The sequence below is a fragment of the Erinaceus europaeus genome, chromosome 21 (genome assembly GCF_950295315.1).
Source record: "Erinaceus europaeus chromosome 21, mEriEur2.1, whole genome shotgun sequence".
Lineage (NCBI taxonomy): Eukaryota > Metazoa > Chordata > Mammalia > Eulipotyphla > Erinaceidae > Erinaceus > Erinaceus europaeus.
The window spans coordinates 460,558-474,162 of NC_080182.1; the positions used below are offsets into that span (position 1 = coordinate 460,558).

The window sequence follows — 13,605 nt, forward strand, 5'->3', positions numbered from 1 at the left end:
CATTCCCCCAGCCCAGCCCCAGCCCAGCCCAGCCCCAGCCCCCATTCCCCCAGCCCAGCCCAGCCCCAGCCCCCAGCCCCCATTCCCCCAGCCCCAGCCCCCAGACCCAGCCCAGCCCCAGACCCCGGCCCCCATTCCCCCAGCCCAGCCCCAGACCCCGGCCCCCATTCCCCCAGCCCCCATTCCCCCAGCCCAGCCCCAACCCCCAGGCCCAGCCCCCAGCCCCCAGCCCAGCCCCAATCCCCAGCCCCAGCCCAGCCCCAGCCCCAACCCCCAGCCCAGCCCCCAGCCTCCAGCCCCCAGCCCCCAGCCCCCAGCCCCAGCCCCAGCCCCAGAACCTCGCTTTGGTTTCTGCAGCAGTTGAGCACAGGACTAATGAATGACTCACTTTGGGGAAAGATTTCGGCATCTTTTTTGATGGGGGGGGGGGGGGTGTGCTATAGAATTTCCAAGGCTAGAAACTGCACCTGCCGTCGTTCAGACTAGCACCCACGATTATAGCATTTGCTTTTTAAAGGCTTTAATCATAAAGAAATAACGAAGCAAAGTGAAGAGCTAAAACAGGCATAGGGAGCCGAGTAGGGCAGTGTACTAGGTTAAGCGTCGTGGCGCGAAGCGCAAGGACTGGAGTAAGGATCTGGGTTCGAGCCCTGGCTCCCCACCTGCAGGGGGGGGTCACTTGACAGGTGGTGAAGCAGGTCTGCAGGTGTCTGTCTTTCTCTCCCCCTCTCTGTCTTCCCCTTCTCTCTCCATTTCTCTCTGTCCTGTCTAACAACAGCAATAACAATAACAACAACAGAAAATGGCCTTCAGGAGCAGTGAATTTGTAGTGCAGGCACCAAAAAAAAAAAAAGGCATAAAAATAGCAAATATACCACCCCATATGCCACCCCCAAATTATGTCTTTGGCCAAAGGTTAAGTTCATGGCAGGAGTCTATGCACATGGTAATGTGTTCACTCTGCTATGTATGCCACCACCAGGCCCCAAATCTTAATTATTTTAAATGTTAATTATCAACTCAGTTACCAGGAAACGTTTAATTACACGTGAAACAACTTGGGCATGTGAATCACCTTTTTCAACTGTTAATTTTATGACATCTTAATACAAAGCAAATATTTTTGAATGACCATTTAATATCCAAACTAAGAAATAGTATAAGTGTAAACTAGACACCAGATTTTGAATACCTAGTATGAACAAGTGTTTTATTAAATTTATGTTTAAATGATATTTTAGACATATTGAATTAAATAAATATATTATTAAAATTAATATGACCTGACTGTGTACTGCTGAAACTATTTTTATAATTGTAACTGCAAAAGCAACGATTATAAACTTGTAAAGACTAGAGTTTCACAAAATCGTTTTACTTCACATCTGTTTTACAAAATAAATGCAAAAGATAGTTAAATCCTCCTTGTCCTTGTGGTGCTATGTTCCTAACTGGTTTCCTAGCACCGTAGGGTCTACTACAGTTGCTATATAATAAATAAATAAATAAACACCTCTTTGATGTAGTTTCCAGAATCTGCCGGAACTGGGGAACAGGGCAGCAAGGCTTTTATAAGTCTTACACTTTGTGTACAGGTTGCTTCTCCCTTTTATCTTTTTATAAAATATTTATTTATTCCCTTTTGTTGCCCTTATTGTTTTATTGTTGTAGTTATTATTGTTGTTGTTATTGATGTTGTCGTTGTTGGATAGGACAGAGAGAAATGGAGAGAGGAGGGGAAGACAGAGAGGGGGAGAGAAAGACAGACACCTGCAGACCTGCTTCACCACCTGTGAAGCGACTCCCCTGCAGGTGGGGAGCCGGGGGCTTGAACCAGGATCCTTGCACCTGTCCTTGCGCTTTGCACAGCCTGCGCTTAACCCACTGCGCTACCGCCCGATTCCCCCTTTTATCTTTATTTAAATATTTATTTATTCTCTCTTGTTGTTTCATTTTTGTAGCTGTTGTTGGATAGGACAGAGAGAAATGGAGAGAGGAGGGGAAGACAGAGAGAGGGAGAGAAAGACAGACACCTGTAGACCTGCTTCACTGCCTGTGAAGTGACCCCCCTGCAGGTGGGGAGCCGGGGCTCGAACTGGGATCCTTATCCCCGTCCTTGCGCTTTGCACCACGTGCGGTGCGCTTAACCCGCTGTGCTACCGCCCGACTCCCCCTTTATCTCTTTATTCAATTCCATTTTTATCATTTAATGTCTTTACTGGGGAAATGGTGATTCACAAGTTGTTACATGTGTACAGTTTCTTATTCCTCCATGATCGGTGTCTGCACACCACACCCATCAACATCTAACACCAGAAGACATTATGTATGCATTGAGTCACCAGTGTCCTCCCAGCTCCCCCCCTCAACCACCCAATTTGGAGGCCTTGCTTCTGTTGCAGTGGACCACAGCTAGTCTAAGTTCCACCCTGTACTTTTTCTTTTTTGGTGTAAGTTCCACTTGTGAGTGAAATCAACTGGTATTCCTCCTTCTCCTTCATCACACATGGCATGATTCCTTCCAGTTCCATGCTCAGGCATGGAGGTCTGTTATGTAAATCTCTACTGAGATCTGTACTAAGTAAACGCAGATTACTTTGTCTGGTTTGAGGGCAGGAGTCACAGAAAGTATGAAGTATGTATGAGCATCCCCGGGTGTTCTCTTGAGCAATGATTTCCAAGTTAGGAGAGTGCAAAGCACTTCTGTCCAAGTCTACAGATGCCGGAGCCCTGGCCTGTGAACACAGAGGTCCACACCCAGGCTGAGCTGCAGGGAGCTGAGCAAAGGAGCCAGTGGAAGGCCCCGAGGGCTGCAGTAGAGGCCATGTGCACAGGTGTGTGTTCAGGCTCATCAATTAATAAAATTGAGACACAATTCTGATTCCATACTGACTTTCTTGGGCAGACGACCCCAGCAATGTCTCCTTAAATTTCACCTCTCCAGATCCCTACCCCACTTGGGAAAGATGGAAATAGGCTGGGAGTATGGATCCACCTGCCAATGCCCATGTCCAGTGGAGAAGCAATGACAGAAGCCAGACCTTCTGCACCCCATAAAGAATTTGGGTCCATACTCCCAGAGGGATAAAGACTAGGGAAACCTCCGATGGAGGGGATGGGACACAGAACTCTGGTGGTGGGAACTGTGTGGCATTACCCCTGTTATCTTATAGTCTTGCTAATCATTATTAAATCACTAATAAAAATAAAATAAATAAGATAAAATCAAGGTGGGGCAGACTGTATAAAGGCTATGCAAAAAGACTCTTATGCCTGAGTCTCCAAAGTCCCACGTTTAGTCTCCCTCCCTCCTGCACCACCATAAACCAGAGCTGAGCAATGCTCTGGCAAGATAAATAACAGTCATAATCAATCAAATCAAATCAATGTTGCTTGTGTAATTAATAGTCGAAGGAATGTGCACCTCCTCTAAAAGCTTTCAGATGTCTAGTCTAAATCTCAGAGTGCTTCCCTGCTGGAGTGTGCGTGTATTGTGAGTGTGTTTGTGGTGCGTGGGGGGGGGGGGCAGGGTACTTGAGCAAAACAGAAGCACTTGCAGAAGATTGCTAGAATTTTCCAAGTAAACAGCATTGTGGGAAGTATCCTCACTCCATTCAGGGCAGACACAGAGTTTCTGATCACAATATTTTTCTTTCTCATTTTTCCCTCAACGATAGCTCACTGTGATGATTGGTTTATCATGAAGAAAAGGCATGTCAGAGTCTGTTGTCAGAGCACACTGGCTTCTGATAAGCTCGGTGACACCACAGCCTTCCTGTGCCTTATCTGCACCCCAGAGGCTGTGGACAAACGGGGGGGGGGGGGGCTGTTATTGTGAGGGACACACCAGTGGGCGTAGGTCAGATAGGGGAAGAGGGTGTGGACAGGCTTCCGGGAGGTGGCTTACAACAGCACATCCACGGAGTTCCTCCAGTGCTGGCTACCAACTGGGCCCACCCAGTGGAGAAGGTCTTTCCTCAGCTTTTTGTGTGTGTGTGAGTAAAAGTGGAGCTCAAAGCTGCCCCCTCCCACCGCAGCCCTCACTTCTCTGCTCCCTATTTCTGTGACTTGGTTCCCTTTCTCGCCACACATCAGCCAGCCCACCTCCCACAATTCCTCCAGCACTCCAGGCACTTTTTTTCCTTTGTAACTCGAAACAATATTTCTTGCTTCCTATTACAATGGCATCTTCTCAAGAGAAAAGAATGTGGGAAGAGGCTTCCTGAATGTACTCACCCAAGTCGGCTCAGACTACTGGTGTTTCTGTTTTGGTTTTCTTTGTTTTTTTGTTTTGTTTCCCCTCCTTTAACTTCCCCGGTGTGTTGGTGGTGCTGTGTGTGTTCTCCAGAGCACTGCTCAGCTCTGGCTTATGATGGTCTTGTTGATTGAACCTGAGACATTGGAGCCTCAGGCATGAGAGTCTCTTTGCATAACAATTATGCTCTCTCCCCTGCCCTCCTTCCCCTTTAACGTCCAATCTTTTTTCTTTTTTTTTTTTTAAACCAGGGAGTACTGATCAGCTCTGGCTTATGGTGGTGTAGGGGATGAACCTAGGACTTCAGAGCATCAGACATGAGAGTCTCTTTGCATAACCATTATCCACCCCCACCCCAACTTCCAATCTCAGCTTTAAACTTATTTTTATTTTTTAATATTTATTCCGTTGTTGCCCTTGTTGTTTTATTGTTGTAGTTATTACTGTTGTTGTTATTGTTGGATAGGGCAGAGAGAAATGGAGAGAGGAGGGGAAGACAGAGAGGGGGAGAGAAAGACAGACACCTGCAGACCTGCTTCACCGCCTGTGAAGCGACTCCCCTGCAGGTGGGGAGCCGGGGGCTTGAACTGGGATCTTTACTCTGGTCCTTGCACTTAGCACCACAGTGTGTTTAATTATCACCCAACTCCCTTATTATTAATTTTTAAATCATGTTATTAGAGCAATAATGATTTACAGGGCTGGTTGCCACATGGATATAATTTCTTTTTTCATTTGACACATTAAATTGCTCTACTATCATAATGTATTATCTGTACATCATCTATATTATATTAATTGAAATAATAACCTGCAGTCTGACTTCAAATTTCATCTCTCTCTCTTTCCCCCCCCTCCCCCATCCCTCTCCCTCTTTCCCCAGGATCCTTTGCTTTGGTGCAATACACCACACCCAGTCCGAGTCTCACCTTAAGGTTTCCCTTACTGCCTCTGCTCCTTGAATATTCTATGAGTGAGATTGGCTGGAAATGGTCCTTCTCTTTCTGGCTTAACTATCTTAATGTGATACCTTCCCTCTACAGCGAGGCTACAAGACAGGGCTGCCTACTGTCTCCATTACCAGTCAACACAGCATTGGAGACATGTCTGAGTCATAGCCATCAGAATGGGACAAGGAATTAAAAGGATATAGTTTGCAAGAGAAGTCAAACTGTCACTATTAATAGATGATATGATAGTATACACAGAAACTCTGAAAGAGTCTAGTAGGAAACTCCTGGGAATTACTAAACAGCTTAATAAGGTAGCGGGCTACAAACTTAACACACAAAAATCAGTAGCATTGTCCTAACCTTATTGTTATTATTTCATGTTATATTGAAATAATATATTACATTGTTATTATTTCATGTTATATTGGGGAATGTCAAGAGAATGAACTCAGGTCCTCATATATGAGTGACACCACTAAATCAGTCATGTGTCTGTCTGTCCTGGTGGACCACACATATGTGCCTAGAGGCAGTTTATTAAAATTGTGGTCCTTATAAAATTAGGGTATTAAAATTCAAAACTCAGAAGGCCAGGAGCTAGCTTATATGGTAGAGTGCACAAATCACAGAGCTTAAGGATCCAGGTTCAAGCTCCTGGTAACCACATAGGAGCACCTGCCCAGGAAATGCTGTGGCAAAGCAAGTATCTCTGTCTCTCTGAATAAAGAAAGTGACCTAGAGGGGCAGGGAGACAGCTCGCCCAGTGGAATGCAGACTTTACCGTGCCTGAGGACCCAGACTGGAGCTCCCTGAGGAGTTGGGTACCTAGATGCCTGCCCAGCCTCAGCCCCGGTCATGCAATCCCAAGGAGGACTCTGGTGAAAGAAGGGATGGGGGTGGTGACTGGCTCAGTCACTGGGCAGCAAGGGAAAAGAGTCTTCTGGGTGGACTGGAGCAGAAGGCTATGGAAATGTGGAGGTCGGATGTGAGGGCGGTCTGGCTGCGACATCTGTCACCCCATTGATCGCCAGGGTTGATTCGGCTGATCTGGCTGGCTAGGCGGCTGTCCCCTTCCTGCCTCACCGCTCCATGTGCGTCCCTCCCGAAGCTGCGCGCTCGAAGAGGACAGCCTTCCCCAAATAGAGACGGACCGGTCTTCGGTCGAGGGTGTACGAGTAGCTGCGCTCCCCTGCTAGAACCTCCAAACAAGCTCTCAAGGAAATGTGGAGGTCTCCCAAGAGTTGGGCTGGGAGAGCTGACCCCCTCCCCCACCCCCACGGTGGCTGCTTCCCCAGGCCTGCCAGTCAGTCTTCTGTCCCTGTCCTGCTCCCCAGGACTGAGGAGCCCTTGTGGGAGCAACAGGGACACAAAGCCAGCTGTGTGCGTGATTGCAGACCTTCTATTCCCACTTACAACACGTCAAAAAGAAACAGGTGTATGCCCTGAGGGTTAAAAATGGGTACAGGTGTAATCAAGAAATTGCTGGCATAGTTCAGAGACCAACCCGGATGGTAGTCAGGCACCAGAACAATAGAATAGTTAAAAATTTACCAGACCTAGAGTAGGAATAATATTAACTTTCTGTTTCTGTAAACCTTGCCGCTTTTAGTAAGGCAGGACATCTGTTTCTGGGAAAACAAGATGTTTTTGTACCAAGATGTGGTGCAGCCTAAAAGCCCCCCAGGCATTAGGTTTCAGGTAAACAAGCCAAGTCCCGTTAACTGTGCAAAATATTGTATGTAACCAGTGCTGGCATATGCTGCCAACAGTATAAAAAGATGCTTGTGATAGTGCTTAGGCGTTCAGTCCTTGGCTAGCTTCTGTGTGAGTTTTCCCTGGGCTGGACCCTCAGCTGAGCAGGCTTAAATAAAATTCATACTCAACCACCTGACTTAGTGTGGAGTATTGTGATCTCAGTGTGGAGAATTCTATCCCATTACAATGTAATGTATTTTGTCAACATATTTTATTTAGCCGAACATACACAAGTGTAACCAATATAAAAATTTAGCAATGTGGGAGTTGGGTGGTAGTGCAGCAGGTTAAGCGCAAGGACCAGCGTCAGGATCCAGCTCCCCACCTGCAGGGGAGTCGCTTCACGGGCGGTGAAGCAGATCTGCAGGTGTCTGTCTTTCTCTCCCCCTCTCTGTCTCCCCCTTCTCTCTCCATTTCTCTCTGTCCTATCTAACAACGACATCAATAATAACTACAACAATAAAAAAGGGCAACAAAAGGGAAAATAAATAAGAATTTGAAAGAGAAAGAAAGAAAAAAAGAGATGGCCACTAGGAGTGATGTATTTGTAGTGCAGGCACTGAACCCCAGCAATAGCCCTGGTGGAAAAAACATTATTTGCTAGGAGGGAGAAGCAGAGTATGTTATATGTGGCGCCACAGCACAGACCTGGAACCTCACGGTTGCTTGTTCTCCACCCACTGCAAGGTCCCCAGGGCTACTGGAAGTAGTGTTTTCAGTGGAAATAATCGATCTATAAAAAGTTCACTGTGCATACATTGCATGAGATTTAAATTTGAACAAATTCACATTCTCAAATGCTTCAAGTTTTTTTTTTCTTTGATCTTACTGTGGCTTCAGTGCTCCAGGCCAATGTTTTCGGATAGAGAACCAACCTCCTTTCTCAATTTTTCTCTGTCCTATCAAATAATAAATAAATAAATTTTTAAAAGAAAGTTAAATAAAAGGGGGCTGGGCAGTGGTGCAGCTAGTTAAGCACAGGTGGCGCAAAGCACAAAGACCAGCGTAAGGTCTTTGTGCTTTGAACCCCAGTTCAAGCCCGAAGCAGGTCTGCAGGTGTCTGTCTTTCTCCCCCCCCCCCCCCCGCCCCGTCTTCCCCTCCTCTCTCCATTTCTCTATGTCCTATCCATGCAGGTGCTCCCTTGTGGTGACTAGAGTTTGAAGCCCAAATCCTCATACATGGTAGTGTGCACTTTACAAGGTGAGCCATCTCCTGGTCTTATTTATTTTTACTGTTTTGGGCCAATGAGAAGAAACAGAGAGAGAGAAAGAGAGAGAGAGAGAGAGGAAGGGAGGGGGAGAGGGAGAGGGAGAGGGATGGGGAGAGGGAGGAGGAAAGGGATGGGGAGAGGGATGGAGAGGGAGAGGCTGGCTACAGTACAGAAGCTTCTCATGTTTCGGAGGCTGGGCTCAAACCTGGGTTGCACACATGGCGAAGCAGGCACCCTCCCAGGTGAACTGTCTCGCCAGTCCACTAACCCCTACATTTAAAGCCAGGAAAGAGGCCTGTCTTGGAAACCCGACTGATGTACGCAAAGGGCTTGTCTTGAGTCCTGTAAAATACAAAGTCATGAGAGTGGAATCTGAGCCTCAGTTCCTGTTGCAGCAACTCTGCTAGCATTACTTCCATATGACCTTTCTTTCTGAGGATGAATGACTCTTTCCTTCAGTGACTCAAGCCACAGTGTCATAAACTTTTCTCTGAAATAAAGCGACTGAGGACACTTTTCTGGCTCCAAGGCATTATCCCACTGGCACGGACCAGGGACAAGGCCCACGTTCCATGCACATGTTAGATTTTGCATAACTGCCTCCAGCCAGCAACTGGATACACACAGTGACCACATAGCCTTGTTCCATAAACCATATAGCTTTTCAATGCTAAAGAAACACAAACAGAAGCAGAAACATGGGTTCTTATTTTGTATATATCATTCAGACTTCACTTGAATTGTGCTGGGATTTTCCCCTTCTCTTATAAACATATTCCCCCCAAGTTATCATGTATACAGGATGGAAATGTATCTTCCAAACTTGATGGTGAAATAAACTTTTCAGCTGACTAGGCTCCTTCCTGTATTTCCGGGGGCCTGGCACTCTCAGTAGCATGGAGTTTGGGTATTGATGGGTGATCAGTAATCCAGCTGTGAAATTCTTTGCTCTAAATGCTGAATAGTGTATTAAACAGCACAAAATAAAAACTAGCAATAGGGCTGGGAGAAAGCATAATGGTTATGCAAAGAAACTTACATGCCTGAGGCCCTGAGGTAACATATGATTATTAATAATAATAATAACAGGGCTGGGTAGTGGCACACCCAATTGAGCACCTGCTTCCAAGCACAATGACCAGGATTCAAATCTCTGGTCCCCACCTGCAGGGTGAAAAGCTTCACGGATGGAGAGGAAGTGCTGCAGTTGTCTCTCTCTGTGTCTCTTTTTTTTTTCTCTGCCTCTATCTTCCCATTCCCTCTCAATGTCTCTCTGTCCTAGAAAATAAATATATAGATTGAAAATAATAGGGGTGGGGAAAATAAGCATAACGGTTATGCAAAAAGACGCTCATGCCCGGGGCTCCAAAGTCTTAGGTTCAACCCACTGCACTACAAGCCAGAGCTGAGCAGTGCTCTGATTAATAAAAATAATAATAAATTAAAAAATAAATTATTAGGGGATGGGTGGTAGCACAGCGAGTTAAGTGCACATGGCGTGATGTGCAAGGACCAGAAGTAAGATCAGAGGACCAGATCCTGGTTCGAGTCCCCGGCTCCCCACCTGCAGGGAGGACACTTCACAGGCGGTGAAGCAGGTCTGCAGGTGTCTGTCTTTCTCTCCCCCTCTCTGTCTTCCCCTCCTCTCTCCATTTCTCTCTGTCCTATTCAACAACAATGACAGCAATAACAACAACAATAAACAACAAGGGCAACAAAAGGGAAATAATAGCCTCCAGGAGCAGTGGATTCGTAGTACGGGCACTGAACCCCAGCAAGGGCAAGAGACTGGCAGACTTTAACGATGACTCTTTAGTCACTATCAGGCCAACCCACCAGCTGGGGCCCTAATCGGGGAGTCCTGAGATCCCCAGACATGATGGGCCTAGAACTTAAAATAAATCTCTTTCTCCATTGTTACCAGTCATTTCTAACAGGAACAACAAAATAGACCCCTTTGTGGGCCCCCTGGATCAACAACGGTAGAGAATGTTCCATCCTCTGAAGGGAGGCTGGACAACATACTCTATGTTCCACCTGAGGAAGATGGGTCCTGATATTGGGGCAGCTTGGAATGTACCTACTCATGACCACAGAATGTGAGCTCAGAGCTACAGGGATGCATAGGCCACACAGGCTCCTAAGCTGAATATGGGCCCAGATCACATCAAATCAATGGGGTTTACAGTCAACAATATTTATACACCTTTCCCAGCTACTCTTTTCCCTGATCCAGCTTTCTGATCCTTTTTCCAGCCATGACATCATCTCCCCAGACAATAACTTGAATCCACCTGCATATCAGATGTCAGGCTCAAGAAGAAGAAAAAAAAAAAAACTAGTATAGTCATGGGCTCTTTGGAATATAACTAAAATAGATCTATCTACAAAACGGAGACCCCCCCCCCCCAACTCTTCATCTGAACTATTCCACTAATAACTTTAGGTTCATGATTAGTCAACAATTTGTTTGGCTCTGTTTTTCAGCCACTGAGTTCTAGATTCTACCATGATGCCAACTGGATTTCCCTGGGCAGACAACCTCACCAATGTGTCCTAGAGCCCCACTTACCCAGAACCCCACCCCACTAGGGAGAGAGACAGGCTGGAAGTACGGATTGACCTGTCAACACCCATGTTCAGCAGGGAAGCAATTACAGAAGCCAGACCTTCCACCTTCTGAACCCCATAAAGACCTTGGGTCCATGCTCCCAGAGGGATAAATAATAGGAAGGGGGTGGGGATGGGATATGGAGTTCTGGTGAGAACAAGAAAGGGGTGGGGATGGGATATGGAGTCTGGTGAGAACAGGAAGGGGGTGGGGATGGGATATGGAGTCTGGTGGTGGGAATTGTGTGTTGTACCCCACTTATCCTATGGTTTTTGTCAGTGTTTCCTTTTTATATATGAAAATTAAAAAAAAAAAGGAAGTATATGGGAAGTCTTCAACGCGGAATAATAAACTATAACAAATATCTCTCATTAACAAAGCAGTCAATTCCCTTTATTTTTAAAATTTTATGTACACATATGAATGATCTGTATAATGTACATTCAATATAGAAAGCTTTATATATTTGATAATGTATAGAACTTTTCACAATTACACTAATCTCTTACATAACATCTTGACATCATTTAAAAATTTTTTTCTTTTCTTTTTTTTTGCACAAACTCCTTCTTTTCATTCAATTTGGTAAAGCCAGTTATACATACCGTGTGTTCTCTGAGCTCAGGAGGTTAATGAGTCAGGAGCGGATACCAGTGAACAGGTGCAGAGACAAGACCTACTAGTGTCTGACGGTGGGAGGAGGAGGGTCATGTAGACTTGACGCAGGAGAGGGAAATGCCCCCTCTCCCCAGGAACTAGTGACTTAGCTCAATTACTGTAGACTGCAGCTCAACCCCACACCACACTAATTCAAAAAAACATTATAAAAAGTAGGAAGAAAGTCTTGCCTTTTTGATTCACAGTTTTGTAAACAGATATATAAAGGAACAAAATGTGCTTACATATATCAAGGGGAAAAATGCTTTTGTACCCACTTGGGCTGATCCACAGAGTGCTTTCTTATAACGTGATGCAGTTAGAATCACTTTTCTCCCCCTAAATAAAAATATATTTATAGAAAAAGGAATAACACTGTCATGAAATCAGGAGAAAGGCAGTAAGAGTTTGCTTCAACATGTCAGCTGGAGGAATGTGGACTGGGCGCTGGCCTTTGACGTTTACTGTCTCTCAAGAAGGTTTCAAGTCTGTTAGCTGAGGTCACCTGCCTCGTGGTCTACAGGGGGTGGCAGGTTAGACATGACTGATGAGGCTGTCCCTGCAGTCAGGTAGCCAGCAACTCCAGGGCCTGCATGAGAGAAAGGAAAACACAACCTTTTAGAGAGCAGAGCCGTGGGACTGCAAGGACCCTTAGCAGAAAGTCAGAGCCTGGTCAAATGCCTCACCACAGGAAATGGATCTTTTGTCAGAATGCTCTCTAAGTGTGCATCTAAGCCTTAGCAGACAGCCACAGAGCATTGTTCTCAGGGTGAGTCTCTACAGGGTGACACAGTTAAAAACCACTTCAAAATCAATGTGGGAGAGTAACACTAGTGAGGAAATAGACATTTCTTAATGTCCATTCTGACATCTGGCAAATTCAATCTTTAAAATGAGTCCCGGGCATCAAAGGATGGCTATGTTGGAAGGTGGGGTTGACAAACAGGAAAGAAGGCCTTACTTGGTCAGCCCACCCACCTGGAAGTCATACTCTATGAAATTCCCAATGAAAACACTTCTCATTTGGTGCAGAGAACTGCTAATGTAACAACTAACACCAAATGAACAAGGGCTTCTCTGCTAAGGTCTCTGAGACAGGAAAGGACGCCTCTGATTGCTGTCACAGGCCCCAACAATAATGCTATGGGAAAAGGCATCGACATTGCAGTCTCATGTCTTCCTTCAGGCTGTCTCTACCGCGTGAACATGCTGTACTGTCAGCTTTACCAAGATGTGTCCTGTGACCCCGTGAGCACACAGAGGCTTTAACCTGTCTGCTATCTTCAACACCTCATCAGATACTTCATTACATCTTGTGTGCACTGCACACACTGAACACAGTACTTGCAGGAGACAGTGCAGCAAAATACTGAGTGAAACTTAGCTGAAATAGTAGAACACAAGGCAAACAGCCACAAAACACTGAGGGACAGGACTAGAGAGGCAGTGGGAGCAGCATGCATTGAGCAGAATGGTTCTCTACCTGCTTCAGAGAGCTACACAGAAGTTAGCAAGCTCTGCCTGGCAGAGCGGATCTAAAGTCCGCTCCTGAGGTGAAGGGGGGTGCTGCCAGTTAGAAGGGAAGGAGAGACACCTGAGGGGAAAAAAGAAATGTAAGCAGGAAGGGAAGTGGTGAGGAAGTGCAAACAGCAGAGCAGTCTGGTGAAGGCGACGGCGTGAGGGGTGTAAGATGAAGTCCAGATCCTGCTGGTTCTCCCCCACAGGCATCCGTGGGGAGGCGTGGAGCTGGGCACCGAGCTCACAGTTACAGGCAGAGCCACGCAGCCTGCTCGAGCCAGAGCGTGCCAACCGGAGCACCTGGAACCTTGAGCGTGCTTGGAACCTTGAGCTTAAAGACTTAGAAGGATTTTTTTTTCCTCTTAAAGGTGCGGGTCTGCCGGCTGTCAGCTCCTACCTTCCACCAGTCAGGGTGCCAGGCCTTCTACATACTGCTCAGGAGAAAGGACCACAGTCAACACCCCACCCGCCCCCTCTACTGAGGCAGTTAGAGATCAAATACCACCGGGGAGACTTCACTTCCCATCAACCTACCTACCTCTCAAGGCAGCAGGGAGGCTACTAGGGGGCTACCAAGTAGGTCTCATCAAATACATAAGCCTTAGGAATCAACTCCCTAATGTGCCAGATCAGCAGAGACATAGT

General features: G+C 46.3%; 1 protein-coding gene across 2 annotated transcripts in view; it reads right to left on the reverse strand.

Annotated features, from left to right (window-relative positions):
* Nucleotides 1-11,151: 11,151 nt before the first annotated feature.
* DNAJC13 (DnaJ heat shock protein family (Hsp40) member C13) overlaps nucleotides 11,152-13,605 on the reverse strand; it is a 149,734-nt gene continuing 147,280 nt past the window's right edge. For both annotated transcript variants that reach the window (XM_060180241.1, XM_060180240.1), the window contains one exon: nucleotides 11,152-12,031. In XM_060180241.1, the coding sequence (XP_060036224.1) occupies nucleotides 11,934-12,031 (98 nt within the window). In that variant the 3' untranslated portion in view covers nucleotides 11,152-11,933. The remainder of the gene's footprint in view (nucleotides 12,032-13,605) is intronic.